Genomic DNA, 15,465 nt, shown 5'->3' on the forward strand with positions numbered 1-15,465 from the left:
GTATCCTTTCTAAATAAATAAATTATAATTAAAAATGCAAAACAACTATAAAAATAATTAAATAAGAACCCACGATATCTACAAGTTAGTCATAAATTATGATTGTTAAATATAAGGCATTTAAACTCACAAAACCCTGTAAACTAGCAACGTGCCATGTTTTTTTTTTTTTGTGGTTTTTTTTTTTCATTTTTGTTTTTCTATCAGCTGAAATCGCTCTAGCATTTGCTCTACGCGCGCGGGAAATGAGACACGAGGAGAACCTGACAGACGTTGCTACAGCCCCACGTGGGGAGTGGTTTTCCCGCCTGGAGGCGGGGACTTGGGAGATTTCTTCAGGGGGGAGAAAAGTCTGGTGTTTTTTCTTCACCATTGAAAAAACTGTGCTTGTTCATTAGGCGTAAAGAGTTAAGAATTCTTGCACGGAGGCGAGGAACATTTGCAGGAAAGGAGCTTGAGTCCTGCCGCAGGTGGTGGGCAAGGGCTACGGGGGGGCCAAGCGGCCCTGGCCAGGTGGGGGAGCCTCATGGACCCCCGGTGCCCTGCCTGCCGCCCAGCCCGGCTCGTGGCGGTGCTTTGATTGGGTCCGCAGTGGACAGGCGGCCGCGATGGCGGCTGGGAGGCCCAACTCAATCTGGGGCAGCTGTCGCCCCAGAAGGCACTCACACATCCCAGGCAAGAAAGGATCCAAGTCCCTTGAGATGAGCAGAAGAAGGACTCCTGGTGGTCTCCTCTCCCAGAGGCGGCGGATACGGGATGCCAAGGCCTGCACCTGTCTCGCCTCCGGTCTCCCCGGGCTCTCCGCCCCATGGGGGGGCCTCCCAGGAGCACAAGCACCCCTCTCCTCTCTTCTCACCCAATGAGCTAAGGACGCCAGGAGCTGGAGGACCCGGAGTCCACAGCACCTCCTGTCCCTAACCTGCAAGGAGCAAGGGCCCCCGAGAGATGGGAAGGAAGGGGGCCTTCAGGGTCTACCCCCAAAGTAGGCGACCTACTCTTCCCAGTATTAGCATGGGGCACTCGGGGGCTCGCAGAGTATTGGGAAGGAGGCGGGAACAAGGCCCCACTGGCTCACTCCACCCTTGTGACTTCAGCCTCTGAGCCAGGTGTGCCTGCCACGGAAGTTCTTCCTAACAGCTCTACCGACCCGAAGGACTGTGTCGAAGAAACTTAACAAGCATCCAATGCAACCTTCTGGGTTACAGGTGAAGAAAGGGGGTTTCTACAGTTGCACACTTGGATAGCAAAGAGCCAAGACTGGAACCCTGGATTCCAGCTAGTTTCATCCTGACCTGCCCACTGAGTCCCTACTCCTCCTGCCTTTCAAACAATTCTCAGGAAGAGAAAGACTGAGACTAAGAGAGGAGCCACCTCCCCTAGACCACCCTAGCTACCTTCGGGCCAAAGCCATAGCCGGGGAGACTTCCTGATTTTGAGGGCTTCCAACTTCCTGTGGCTGTTCATGACTAGATTTCCCTAAATCCTGATTCAGGTGTCCTTTCCCCACTAGTGTGGTTTCCAGCCTTCAGCCCCAGAGACTTTGTTCCCATACTGGAATGACTGAATTGGACAATGGGCTGCTCCTCACAGTTAATCCTGAATCTTAAACTTTTCGTCATTTTTGCACCATCCTATAGGTCTCATCTCCTCAGCTAAACTAGAAGCTCCTCAAGGCAGGGCCACTGTCTTCTTCGCTATTGTCTTTTCCAGCATCTGCACTGGGAGGGTCTCAATAAAGATTTTATAGAACACTAGGATATTGGTGCTGGAAGAGACCTCAGGCTTTGAGCATGTTTCTTGAGTAATCCTCTCCCCCACCAGAAGCTTCTACCCCCTCACAGTCACTCCTCTGATGGAACACTCAAGCCAGTGTGCCCCCAGTCTCTTTGACCCCTTGATCCTGGGCTTATCCTGTGCAGCAGCAGTACAGACTCAAATGTCCTTACTCCTGGGGAAAGTCTTCATATATGTTATAAGTGGCCTGCCCGCCTTGGTCTTTGCTTCTAGATCTAAGGGCATTGGGACTGGCGGAGGAGCTGAAGTGAAAGGGAGGGGCTTTTAGAGCAGTGCAAATGGGGGGAGAGGAAGAAGGAGGGTGTAAAGGAGGAAGCAGCATCGTTCCAGCTGACCTGGTGTTTCTGGGGTAAAGAAAGTTCGTTTGGGGGGTGGAACTTGGCAGGGTCTCCCCCTCCATTCTCCTGTCCTCCTGTCTTTCTGCTCCCTCTGGGGCTCAGGAACATTGCGGGGTGGTGCCGAAAGACATGGTGTATGGTGTCTTGTGGAACTTCCAGGCATTTCTCCCACCATCTGCCATCTCTAAACCCCAAGAAGTTTCCCAGAAGAGACCGTAGAGCACATTAGACAGACAGTATCAATCCTCACAACATCTGGGTGAGGTAGAGGGAGTGGAAATGGGGTGCACTGTTGTTTCTCCCAGGCCTAAGGAGAAGGAACCTGAGGCACAGCGAAAGAAAGGGCCCTGCCCAAGGTCATCAAAGAGACAAAGACAGAAGTTAGGGACACGGGGCCTCCCCAAGCCAGTCAACATGGTCACCATGCCAGGGCCACCTCCAAGGAACAACATCCAGACTTGAGGCACCCCAAAGGAAGCCACGTTCCTCCTCCAGGTCCATGAGCTCGCTGAGCACACTCTGGCCAAGGCCCAGTGACCTTCCCCTATGCTATTTTATCGTCACCATCTGGTTGATTTTTTGCATGGGGAGGCAGCAGCTAAATTGCCTCTGTGGCAGGGTATGAGTAGAGCAGAAGGAAGAAAGTGGAGTGGCAGGGACGACCGGGCTCCAAGGAACCCAGGGGCAGCTGCAGCTGAAGGCTGGCACCTCTGGTTCAGGGGAGACCAGCATGTCGGCTGGAGCCAAGATGAGCCTGGAACAGGGGAGCCCTCGCTCATGATAGCCTCTTCCCTTTCACCTACCCACTCCCTAATCTTGGAGACCCAAATAAGACCCCACCCTCCTCTCTCCCATATGCCCCCTCTATACTCCGTGCACTGTAAACATGAGAAAAACAAAAGCAAAAGAAAACAAAAATTAAATCAAAAACCCCCCTCCCGCCTCCCAAACTGGGTGAAAAAAAAATCATCCTTTTCCATCATAAACAGGATTTGGCTTTTTTTTTTTTTTTCACCTTTGATTCATTTTTTTCCTTTTCTCTCAGCAAGACGGGAAGATCTGGGCTGTCGTTGGTTGGATCAGTCAGGCACCAAAACAAGGAACTCAATGAGAAATATTTGGTGCGAATTCGGTAATAGCGACATGTCCACCACAAGATGACTAGAGCACCACACACGACATTTTTCTTAAGCTAACATGCTCCGGCTGCCATCCACAGAAATAGCTAGAGACCCCTACATGGTTTCTACGTGGTCGAGAGGTATATATACAATCCTTCAAAGGACAGGATCGAGGGGCCGGTCTATCAGCTAGTACCACCAGGATCACATCTAAATTCTCAGCAGCGTGGGCCCCCCCTTCCCACCCCTGCTGTGGGCACGGCCAGCTCCCTCCCTCCCACACAGCACGGCGGACGGGGTGGGGGCAGTCACGGTTCTGGATGGGTGGGTCCTCCCCCACCCCCTCCTTTCCCTCAGACACTGATACCACCAACTCCTCTTTCCACAAAATGTGTGCTTGCAGGCTTTTCCTCTACATCAAATGGCTCAGAAGGCAAAGTTTGGCTGCAAGGGCTATGGCCGTGGGGGGACCTGGTGAAAGAAAATGGGGCATCCACTGGCTAACTCCTCCCTCAGCTGTCAGCTCCCAGTTGTGTCTCAATGTCCACTCGGCAGATGGGGCATTTCTTGCTCATGGCGAGCCATTGGTCCACACACAGTTGGTGAAAGAGATGCATACAGGGCAGGCGTCTGGAAGAGAGGAGGGAGGGTCAACACCAGCAAGGAGAAGGTCCCCAGGGGTCCAGGAGCCACATGCCCAGGACCACTGGGACCTGGCCAAAGAAGGTCTTGGAGCAAGGCTATGTGGCTGAGATGGGCGACTGTGGCAGGAAGTGGAGACTCAAAGCCCTCCTCCCCCTTGAAGCCCTTTCCAGATCAGCCTGAAGCAAAGCTGTGGCTTCGTCCTAGATGCATCCAGGCCAAGTATCTAACTGTTTCAGGTTGCTTTGCATCCCATGAGTCCATACGTATGGGCACCACACGTCCAGAAGACTCCACACCTCACCTTCACGATGCAACCAAGAGGCACACGTAGCACTTGGCACACTCAAATGCACCAGCAAGCACCCCTCCATCCCATCCCACCCCAGACACACAGTGCAGGGATTGACCACCAAGGTTGGGAAAGAAGGGGGAGGGAATCAAAGAGGCTGGTCTCCTACCTCACATCTTCTCCATCTTCAAGCATCGACAGACAAATTGTGCATTTCTCATCTGTGTCTGACTCCTCCCCCTCTTCCTTCTTGCCCTTGCCATCCTGGGGTCTTCGCTATGAGAACCGGAGAGAGAAGGGAGCATCCTTTACCTGGAGCAGACTCACCTGGTGGCCATTGTCTTTCAGTCACAGCCTCCTCCTGTTTCCCCAACAGCCAGCCCCTTTCTAAGTCCTTAGTAATACCCGGGCTTCTGTGCTCTTCCCAGCCCCTTCCCCCTGACCTCCCCAAGCCGTCTCTCTTGCTATAAGACAGAGAGGGTTAAAGTCAAGTGAGAAAGAAGACTAGTGGACTTTATTTTTCTGTCCTAGGCACTCCCCAGGGGCACGGAATTTGAAAAGGAGTTGGGTACCTAAAGACTCAATCTTTTGCAAAACTATGGCTCGTGCATGAACGGCTTCCCCCTTTCTGTTCCATTCTTGCTGTCCACTCCCCCTCACACCCTTTCCAACCAAGATGCCTGCCTCCAGGCTCCTCCCTCCACTCTCAGGTCCCGCACACTTCATTCATTCATTCTCTCTTATACACAACTAACATCTACTCATTCATTCATTCATTAATAGATGAAGGCAGAACTCCTCAGCCTGGCACTGACTCCTGTAATTTATACTCCACTGTTGTGAACTGTCTTATATTGTTGAATTTCTTTTCTTATCCAGAAAGTTCCTTTAAAATAAGCAACTAGTTCCAGCACTAGGCTAGACATTGCACAGGCACTCTGTTTATATTTGTTGGCTTTCATCGTCCCTTTTTTTATTATTATTATATGCTAATTATTAGAAAATAGTTAACCGCTCTGTAGAAAGTTCCAAGTTCTTGGATGGCACAGACCATGGCTTTCCCTTCTCTATATGCCACTCCACACTTGGTCAAATACATGACACATCACTGGTTCTTAATAAATATTCCAAGAAGAAAGGACTCTAACCAGTGAATGAAATCATCAGTGAAATAGTCTGCCCCTGATCAGACCCACAACAAGAAAACTGCCCATTCTGTCCCCTCTCTGGGGATGAGCAGACTTAAAGGTCACTTTGCAACAAGGAAAATCTGAAGAATCACAAGGCAAAGACCACACAGAAAATGACCTCGGGGCCAGGCCCAGCCACCAGGTCTCCCACCTTCTGATCCCTGGTCCTAAACCCTGGGGTTCCCTGGTCTGAGTTAGTCTGGGGAGTCCTGTAACCTCATCGGAACATGCAAGAAAATTTATTCCTCCTGCTCTCAGTCTCACGGTGCCCTTTCCATCCCAATGCAAACCATGCTGGCTCCGCAATACATTTCCACCTTTCCAGAATCCAGAAACGAGAATTACATCCACAGTCCCATGTAATTGTCATGGCTTTTGAGTACCAGTGGGGTTGTGACAGCTGGTCTGCTTAAGAGCCCAGTTGTGTTTGCTTAAGGAGTGGCCTTCTTTTGATTGGCCCTGCTAGAAAAGGGGTCTATCCAGTAAAAAGATACCGTTATGACTCAACTATTTGCCTGTTTTCTGTTGCTTTTTCCCCACCACTATTGCTTATTTCCTTTTTATATAAGTTAATAATTTTAGCTTAATAGTCTTACTGTGTTTTACTATGCTAATTTATATTTCTTTAAATTAGTCTCTGTTCCAGTTTGCTAGAGCTGCTGTTATGCAAAATACCAGAAATGGACTGGCTTTTAAAGGGGGGTCTATTTGGTTACAAAGTTACAGTCCTAAGGCCATAAAAGTGTCAAACTAAGGCATCAACAAGAGGATGCCTTCACTGAAGGAAGGCTGATGGCATCCGGAACACCTGTCAGCTGGGAAGGCATGTGGCTGGTGTCCGCTGGTCCTCTGCTCCTGGGCTGAGTTTCAAAATTGCTTTCTCCAAAATGTCTCTGGGCTTCTGTCTTCACTCCTCTCTCTCAGCTCCTGTGCGTCCTTGCTTCTTTCTCCCAGGGCGTTTCTCTCTAAGCATCTGGGAGTCCTCTCTTAGCTTCTCTGGGGCAAACTCTGGGCTTTATCTCTTAGCTTAGCATCTCCAAACATCCTTCTGTCTGCATCTCCAACCATATCCAAGCGCCTCCAAGAGTCTCCAAGTGTCAGTGTCTGTGTCCGCTCTAGAGCTCTCTTAAGTAGCCCAGTGAACTAATCAAAACCCACCCTGAATGGGTGGGGCCATACCTCCATGGAAATAATTTAATCAAAGATCTCACCCACAGTTGGGTGAGTCACCTCTCCATGGAAACACTCAATCAAAAGATTCCACCCTAATCAAAAGACTAATAAGTCTGCTTCCATGAGATTGTATTAAAGAACATGGCTTTTCGTGGGGGGACATAATATATCCAAACTGGCACAGTCTCCCTTTTCAAATCTTATCCTACTTCCTGTTTTGTATTTTTAATTTTTAGGTCCTCTGGTTTCATCTTCCCTTTTAATTATCTACATAATTTTTAACTTTAACTTTTTACAGCATTTATTTATTTTAGCATTTATTTTATCCCTTTTGCCCTCACCCTCTCATTTTTGCTAATGTTCCCCTTGAACTTTGATGTTATTGATTTTAATTTTATATGTAGTGCCCATCTTTTTCTAGTTTTTATCCTTTTTATATTTTTCTATTTTGACTACACATATCTTCTGTATTTTTATTCTTGTTATATCATAACTATTTTAAAATATACTTTTCTGTTTTGTATTATTTTACCTCTTTTTTAAAAGAGTTTTACATTTTATTTGGTTCCATAATTTCCCATTTTTATTTCTTCTGATTCCTTTTTTTATATTGTCTTTATTCTCTTAATTCTCCCTTTACCTGCCTAATTTTTTTTTTAACTCAACTATTTCTCTCATTGATTCAGTCCATCTTTCCTTTTCATCCTGGGAGTTGTTCTTTCCATATCTCCACGTGGCCCTGGCAGGAGTCAGCAGCCCGGATCAGGGCCTGGAAGCTGCTCATGGGCTCCTGGACACGCCACCATCCCCTTCCACACTCTGCTCTGGTAGCTTAAAACTTTCTCTCCAGAAAATGCTCATTTTCCCCAGCAGATGACATCCCCAGTTACTAAAATACCCCCATTCCTTCTACATTCTGCTATCTGGTGTCTGACACAAGGAGGGTGCTCCATAAATGTTGGTCAAAATCATTTATGAATAGATCCACTGCCTCTGTGAGGGCTGCATATTCCAGGACTCCCAGTCCTTGCCATTTGCACCGTTGGAACACGGGCACACCCGGAGAAGAGGCCCCTCCCATCAAGGCCACAGAGCTCACCGCCTGGGCATTGAGCAGGTACCAGGCCCAGTGCTAAGCTATCCACACATTCTGCCGTTGAGTCCTCCTAGCACCCATGTGGAGCAGCTCATACACTCATTCCCAGTTTACATTAAAAAGTGGTGAGTGTCCAAAGTCACACAGCTGTACGTGGTGGAGCTGAAATTCAAAACTGGCTTTCTGACTCCAACACCCAGTGCCCCCAACCGCAAGACCCTAGGGCCTCATGAGGAGGTGAACTTGGCCTCTGGGTTGTCCACAATGAGCAGGTAGCTGCCCTAAACTTCCCAACGCTTGTCAAACTTCTAATTTCCCTAGAGGTGCACAAAACCCCAGATTCCTGGGTTCTAACCCTGGACAGTCTGCCTCTCTGGGCTTAGGGTACAGCCTGTGAATCTGTGTCTTTAAAAGCTCCCCAAGTGATCCCGGATGCTCACCCAGGTTTTAAAACACTTGCTTTGAAGCCTTAGTTGCCCATTTGACCACATAATTAAATTGGACTTAAACTGTTTCCTAAGGCAAACCCTAGCTTTCTGGGCAAGTGCCCCTTTTTCCCAGCTCATTTGGATACAAGCATTTATGCCTGTATACCTCATGTGTACACATACATAACACGCCCCCCGTGTCACATGCACACACATGGGTGCAGCCCTCCTCACACCGATGAGAGGCCCCCCTTCTCCCCTCCCGATCACACCCTGGCAGTGGCAAGTGAGAAGACCCCAGGAAGGAACCACAGCTTCAGAGCACCCAAGCAGAGCAAAGGCCTCTGGATTTCGGACTGTGCCCCTCTGAGGACACACGGCCTGGGGCAATTAGATAAGCGCCTCCCCTCGGCTCAGCAGGCTGACCTGCTGGCGACTCACCTTCTTGTACTTGTGGGGGAAGGTGAACCTCTCAATAGTGTTCTGCACAGCTCCCCGAGTCACATTCCCCAACCTGTCCTCTAGCTGCAGCAGCTCCTGCAGAGGAAAATACGGACATGCGGATTCAGCATGTGCAAACACACACAGCCACCCATTAAGGAGGAAGGCACTGGGAGGTTTTAGCAGGAAGCCTTCACATAAGCCAACAGGCAGAACCTGTGTGATGCGGAAGGACTGCAGGACCTTTCTCTCCCCACCCCCCCACCACCACCACCAACCACGGAGGCTCCCGCCACAGCCTTACCCACCACAGCGGGAAGGGAGAGGGAGGACAAACAAAAGTGGTGTTCCCACCAACCCAGTTGGTGCTGGGCTGGCAGGAGGACTTGCAGACAGAGGGACGTACCTCGTAGCTCTCGCGTACAGCGGAGGTGTTCCTGCTGGGGTTCAGTCCCTGGAGAGCAAGGAAGTGAAGCTGAGGGTAAGGGTAGTTGCGGATTTCATGGACGACCTGTTGGGGGAGAGAACGCCTTGGATAGAGCGAGGATTTGAGGCTTCTGGGTGAGGCCAGGGCCTGAGTCCTCTCCCCTAACCGCCAGCCAGCAAAGCCCCTAGATGCTGCGGGCGGAGGAGCCGTCTTTCCCTGCTCCGGAGCCGCTCTCCTCCTCGGGAACCAGGCTTGTGCCAGGACCAGACCCAGACAGAACAACGAAGTCAACAAAGAAACAAGCAACCCGAGGGGGCATTTCCTTCCTGCAGGCGCTGTTTTAAGCTCTTTGCCCAACTAACTAATTGAATGCTCACACCTGCCCTGTCCTGGGGACAAAAGTGTTATCCCCACTTGGCTAGTGCAGCAGGGGAAGCACAGACAGATAAGCAACTGGCCCAAACTCACAGGTCACATATCAGAACTGGGGTATCGGATCCAGGCGGATGGCCCCAGGGTTCTCACAGGAACCTCCTCCACGCTGCCTCCGGAAGCAGCAGGGCAGGGGAGACCGTGGGCCAGCGCCGGGAGGAGGGTGGGGTGACAGAGGCAACCACCTCCCCACAGAATTTAAGGGATAACCAGAAACTCAGTAATCAAAATAAATAATAGTTGAGTTCAGTATTTTTTTTTAAATCAGGACTAATGCAAAAAAAAAATCTATAATGAAAAATCAAAATTTGACATGAAGACAGGATCTGAGGCTGCACCTGCACGTCTCTGCCTCACTCACCACACCCTAACCCAGGCTGTGCATCCGATTTTCATCTCAGCTCCTCAATTAACTTCCTGTGTGCTCCTGGGCCAGCTACTTGACCTCCCTGGCCTCAGTCTACCCATCTGTAAAATAGGGATCATACCCTTTCTTGAAGGGTTATGGGGAGGATTAAAGGAGGTATTTCATGTAAAGCGCTGGGAAAGGTGCCTGGTATGTAGGAAGTGCTCAAGAAATGTTAATTTCTTTTACTCTTAGGAGATGGTGCATCACGATGCAAAACATAGAGGACTTCAGAGCTGATGAGAACTTCAGAGATTATTTGTCCGAGTCCCTTATTATACAAGTAAGGAGACTGAGGAACTGAGGGGTTAAATGACAGGACAAGAGCTGGAAGGGGGAATTACAGGTTAGGGCAGCAACATAACACTGTCTGGAGAGAAGAATTTAGATCCAAAAGTCCTTTGCAACTCTAATGAAATACCTTTACTTTAATTCCACACGGCCTGCAATGCCAGAAACTCGAAGGCCCCCAGCCCCCTGAGCATCTTCATCTCCACTGCACAGATAAGTGACACCAAGTCCCAGGGAAGTGCTGGCCCAAGAAATCAACCAGATGAGGCCATATATGGTGCTGGGACGACCCTGCCTGCCCCTAACCCTGACCCCTTTCCCTGCAGATGCCAGCCAGCAATGCCGCCACATTCCACTCCTGCAGGGCTCACTCCCACTCCCCTCAGGAGCGCTGGCTTCCAGTCTGGCAGATTCTCTTTCTCTCCCTCTCGAGCCAGGCGGGGTATAGGCGCTGGGAGGGGACTTGGCCCGGCCAGCAGCCAGCGCACAGGGAGCTGCAGGCCCCTGCTTGCCGCTGGCACCCAGCAGGCCACAGAGGATGCACCGAGTGGTGAAATGACAGGACAAGGGCTGGAAGGGGGGACTACACTTAAGGGCAGCAACAGGAAGCTTCCAGCACGGCCCTTCTGCTCACCATCTGCGTGGAAGAGGAGTTCCTGGGGAAGTGGTGCATTCGCGGAGTCGTCAGGTAATGCTGATAGTGCTGAGGGATGGGCCGCACCTGGAACTGGGCAGGACTCAAGCCGGCGTCCACACTGAGGTCCCTGCAGGGGCACAGCCGCCATGAGCCATGGGAGGAAGGACCAGCTGTCCAGTCGCAGGAGGAACAATCGGGGAAGGTCACAAAGCTGCAGAGCTACAAGGACTGCCGAGCCCTTCTTTTTATAGCTAAGGAAACTGAGACCCAGATAAGGAAAGGCCTCTGCAAGGCCTGATGGAACCCAGCAAATTCAAAGTAGCAAAGTCCCAAAGAACTTGGGATGGGGTGTCCCAATTTCAAGAGTGCTTATTGGAGAAGCAAAAGGCAGCCCACTCTGCAGGTGGGTGGGACAGGCTGCCCTGACTGGGCCAGGGTGGGCTGCGGGGTCCCCCTCTTATAATCCCCTCCCGGATCCAGGCTCCCTCAATATGGGGCACGTTCCTCCACAGCTGGAAGAGACTGGTGGGCTCACCTTGAGGAGACACTGGCCCCTCGAGAGGCTTCTTCTACCTTTCCACTGTTGCCACTAGCCTGGGAGGACATGGCTGGGTTTTTTTTGGAGGGTGGGGGTGGTGTCATAGAAATATCCAATAGGCCTTACACCTTTGCCTGATGCTTACCACAGGGTTAAATCGAATTGTGTTTGAGGGATTTCTTGTGGAAATTGTCTCAATGCACAATTTTTGTCAGTTGTGTCTAAACCTCAAACTGAACTTGATTTTCCACTGTCAATGTTCTTGAAGTATCATGTAGTCTGTTTGCTATACAGACCCTGAATTCTTCCTAAGGAGCTTTCCCCAAAAGTTCCGGCACCATCTTTGGGCAAGTCTAGACTCGGGAGCTCCGGGAGGCTTTGCGGAGGCAGAGCTGCCTACGGGGGACAGGTCAAGAGGAAGGTCTCATGCCCGCCTCGGGCAGGCTAGGGCTGTGGCAGGGTGGGGCACGGTCCCACTGGGGTCAGAGTTGGAACTCAGAGGCCAGGACCGAGTCATAAAAGGACCAGAGGCCCTGGAGCTGTGGTTCAAGGTCAGGGTTGGACTATTGGGCCTGGACTAGAAAGGGGGCACACTGGGCATATCCCCCAGGCCTGCTGCCCCACACACTCTTAGGCCAGGATGCCCAGCAGAGAGAAGTGGCTTGGGTTAAGATACCCCAAAGAGAGGCAGAAAGGCCAGGGCAGCCTCAGGGGTGGACAAAGGCCTGTGGCCTAATCCAGGAATGACCTGGGGCAGAGTCAGTGGTTTCTGATGGTTCTCCAAAGGGGACTTGGAGGGAGCTGCAGACACTCCCCCCACCTGCTCCCTCCAGGGGCTCCTTGCAAAGGATAAGAAGAGACCTGCCTACAGTGCATTTCCTGCTACCTGGGTACCAGTCTGCCCCTCTCCTGGCTGCAGACAGAGGCTGCGAGGCAGTCAGCACGAGCACCCTTAAAAAGCCCCCCTCACCGCGAGGCTGGCCTTGCTGGAGCAGAGCTAATTACAGGGTGAGGAATTGTTACCTCCTCCCCTGGAAACGGCTTCCTACTTGGGAAATGGGGACAGCGCAGGCAGAAGGGACATGGTGGGAGGGGAGCATACAGGACTCAGGGCTGGAGACCCCAACATCCCTGTTGGGGCACAGATCAACATCTCGGGGTCTCATTTTTTTCTCATAGTCAAGTGGGGGTCAGGAATGCAGAGGGGTTTAAACAAGTGAGGAGGACGATGAGGTGTGGCTGAAGAAAGAGTGCTGGGGACAGCGCTAAGACTGCCCGGGCCCCCAACACCCCTCAGGACATTACCGCTGTCACCTGTACTACACGCAACACATCGGGCTCTGGTGCACGTTCAAATAGTTCAGCTGTATGCAAGGGCCCTGAGTATTCCATGTGTGTTGAAATGAATTAAATTGACTTGTCTTGACTGCTGAGGGACAGAATTTAATCCAAACTGCAATTAAATCTTCATAATTTGAATCCTGCTCATTAAAAACAGGCAGGGCGGAAGCTGGCCCTGGAGAAACCTATCTTCTAAGGGATGGTTCTGCCTAAGGGGGCGTGAGCCTGGGACGGTGCAGGGGTTGGAGACCATGGAGCGTGCTAAAACAGTATTTCCTGCATCTAGAAGCACCCTTAGCATCTGACCCACCAGAACTACCCTTTTGGATTATTCCTAGGCGCCCATTCTAAAGGGTCCCAAAGCAACCCTTGCAAAACCAGTTTGCCTAACGGCTATAAAATAACACAACCCACATCTGTTGTTGTTGTTAATAGTCCGTCTCTCTCCACTGAATTTTCTTTTATATTCTTAATTTTTTTTTGATGTTAAGTTGCAAGAACAGAACAAAGAATTCCTGTATATCCTTCCCCCTTCCCCCAATGTAAACACTTTACTACATTTCTTCCCTTCTCTGTGTGTGTATGTATATACCCCCATACACTTTTCCATTGAGAGAAATATATTTACATTTACATATATTTAATTTTATCTTTATATGAGTTTTTTCTGAACCATTAAAAATCTATGTCAGACATGGTGCCTTTTACCTCTAAATACTCCTGTGAACTGCATGGCTTTTTAAAGTATTTGAGTGTTTAGATCTGACCCTAATTTAGAACCAGAGAGTTGACCAGGACCAAGGATCCAAAACTAAACAATACTTCATTTTGGAGCAATAAAGACCTTCTCTCCTGAGTGCAGGAGATTTGTGGGAGACGTCTGAGAAGCCCTGTTGCCTACAAAGACACAAGAAAACCTGCACCCTCTCTCTCTCCCCAGCTTCTCTCCCGGGTCCTTGCCTCCTCCTGGGCTGGCTTTGTCCCTGTCCTTCAAGCAGGATGGGAGCCTGTGTTTTGCCTACTACCCTGCACTGCCTTTGAGTCGCTCAAGGCCCTCCCCCTCCAGGAAGCCTGCCCTGACCACCCCAGCTCCTTTCTGCCCTCTTGCCAGGGACCACTGGTTCATGGCCCTCATGAGGTATTGGGAAAGGTCTGTGTCCTGGTCTCCCACCTCCTGTGGCCCGTGAGCTCTGAGCCCCAGGCTGGACACATCATGGAGCCATTCCATCTCTGTGGCGCCATTCCATCCTCCTGGCACCATTCCATCTGAGCTAATTGCTGGTGCCAGGCCCAGGGGTTCCATCTGACCCTGAGGGTGGCTACAGATAGGGTAAAGCCTGGGGCCTGGGGTTGGGCCTCAGGTACATTCAAAGTGGAGGATAATCGGAACTTGATGGATCAGGCAAGATTGCGCTCCCTGCCTCCCCCTTTCCCTCCCCCAGACACTCCACAGACTCACCAGTCGGTGCCCTCAGCCAGATACCTGGGCTGAGGTGTCTGCAGTTGGTGGCTGAAGTCGAAGCTGGGGTGGAGGCGGTGGGGGTGGACAGACACGCGCTCCTGACTCCGCCTGCACCAGAGGGAAGGGGGACCATGGCTACAGCGGCTGCGGGGGCTGCGGGGACTGCCAGGGGCCAGCCCACGGCTCAGGAGCACTGAGCAACCCCAGCCTGGGGGCTTTCCGCTCCTGCAAGCCCCCACAGAGCACCACAGCTGCCGGGGCCATGGGCTTTGTCCTTCCTCACAAACCCCAAGGAAGATCCCGGCTGGGCAGCAGCTGAAAACTCCGACACCCCAGCTGTCTCCACACAGCGCGGTTCTGAGGTCTCTCAGCAGACACCCCAACCAAGCTCTCGCCTCCCTGACCCTTCTCCCGCTGCCCCCTCCCATTTTTCGATTCACATAGCCCACCTCCTTGGCTCTCCCTTCTCTGTGCCACTCCCCGGCCCCCATCTTCTTGTCCTCTCCTCGACCCCTCCCCTCACTATTCCCATGGCCCAGGTCAAAACCCGTCTCCTCCAGGAAGCCGTCCCTGAACATCCCAGCTCATGGTGATCTCTCTCCCCTCTGACTCCCCACAACACTCACCTCTGTCTCATGCTCCCCAACTCCCAGAGTCGTGGACCCTTAGAACCTTAGAGCTCATCTAATCCAGCAGTTCTCAAAGTGTGCTCCAGGTACCCCTGGGAATCCCTGAGACCTTTTCAGGGGGTCCCTGGAGCCAAAACTATTTTCATAACACTACTATGATGTTATTTGCCTTTTACAGTCTCACTCTCTCATAATTGAAGTTTTCCAGAAACTACATGACACATGATACTGCAACAGATTGAACGCAGAAGCAGACAAGAGAGCCAGCTGTCATCTATGAAGCCAGGCATTAAAGAGATTTGCAAATATGTAAAACAATGTCAATTTCTCTCTAAATTTATACTGTTATTTTTCATACAAATATATTATTGGCATTAACATGTAATGAGTTTATTTTTAAATAAATTAATAAATATATAGTTTTAAATCTCTCAGTTTTAATTTCTAGTATGGTAAATGTCAATAGTTCTAACATAAACAAAGGTCTTTGTCATCCTCAATAAATTTTGAGAATGTAAAAAGGGTCCTAAGACTAAAAAGTTTGAGAACCACTGATCTAGCCCCACCCCTCATCTTGACGTGAGTGACTGCTGAGGATCCCACAGCCTCTTCGGCCTACGTATAAACTCTGTCTAGGTTGATTTTCCAGCTGTTTCACACGTATCTAGCTGGTGTCTCCCTCTAGTCCGTGGGCTCTTGGCAGGCAGCACGGGACCAGCCACTTCCTTTGGTATCCCTTAGGGTCCTATGGGGTTAGAATCAGAGGAGCAGGAAGCTGGAAGGGACT

The 15,465-nt window shown here is 50.7% G+C and overlaps 1 protein-coding gene across 2 annotated transcripts in view; it reads right to left on the reverse strand.

Annotated features, from left to right (window-relative positions):
* The window catches only part of RNF165 (ring finger protein 165), a 258,137-nt gene that overhangs the window by 150,395 nt on the left and 92,277 nt on the right, over positions 1 to 15,465 (reverse strand). Inside the window, exons 3-8 of one of the 2 annotated variants that reach the window (XM_037806211.1) lie at positions 14,047 to 14,157; positions 10,706 to 10,835; positions 8,922 to 9,026; positions 8,516 to 8,611; positions 4,357 to 4,463; positions 2,997 to 3,883 (exon numbers count right to left, since the gene is read on the reverse strand). In XM_037806211.1, the coding sequence (XP_037662139.1) occupies positions 3,766 to 3,883; positions 4,357 to 4,463; positions 8,516 to 8,611; positions 8,922 to 9,026; positions 10,706 to 10,835; positions 14,047 to 14,157 (667 nt within the window). In that variant the 3' untranslated portion in view covers positions 2,997 to 3,765. Of the gene's footprint in view, positions 1 to 2,996; positions 3,884 to 4,356; positions 4,464 to 8,515; positions 8,612 to 8,921; positions 9,027 to 10,705; positions 10,836 to 14,046; positions 14,158 to 15,465 lie in introns of those variants that run through there. The other variant, XM_037806212.1, reaches the window with a different exon arrangement.

The sequence above is a fragment of the Choloepus didactylus genome, chromosome 16 (assembly GCF_015220235.1).
Source record: "Choloepus didactylus isolate mChoDid1 chromosome 16, mChoDid1.pri, whole genome shotgun sequence".
NCBI classification, from domain to species: domain Eukaryota; kingdom Metazoa; phylum Chordata; class Mammalia; order Pilosa; family Megalonychidae; genus Choloepus; species Choloepus didactylus.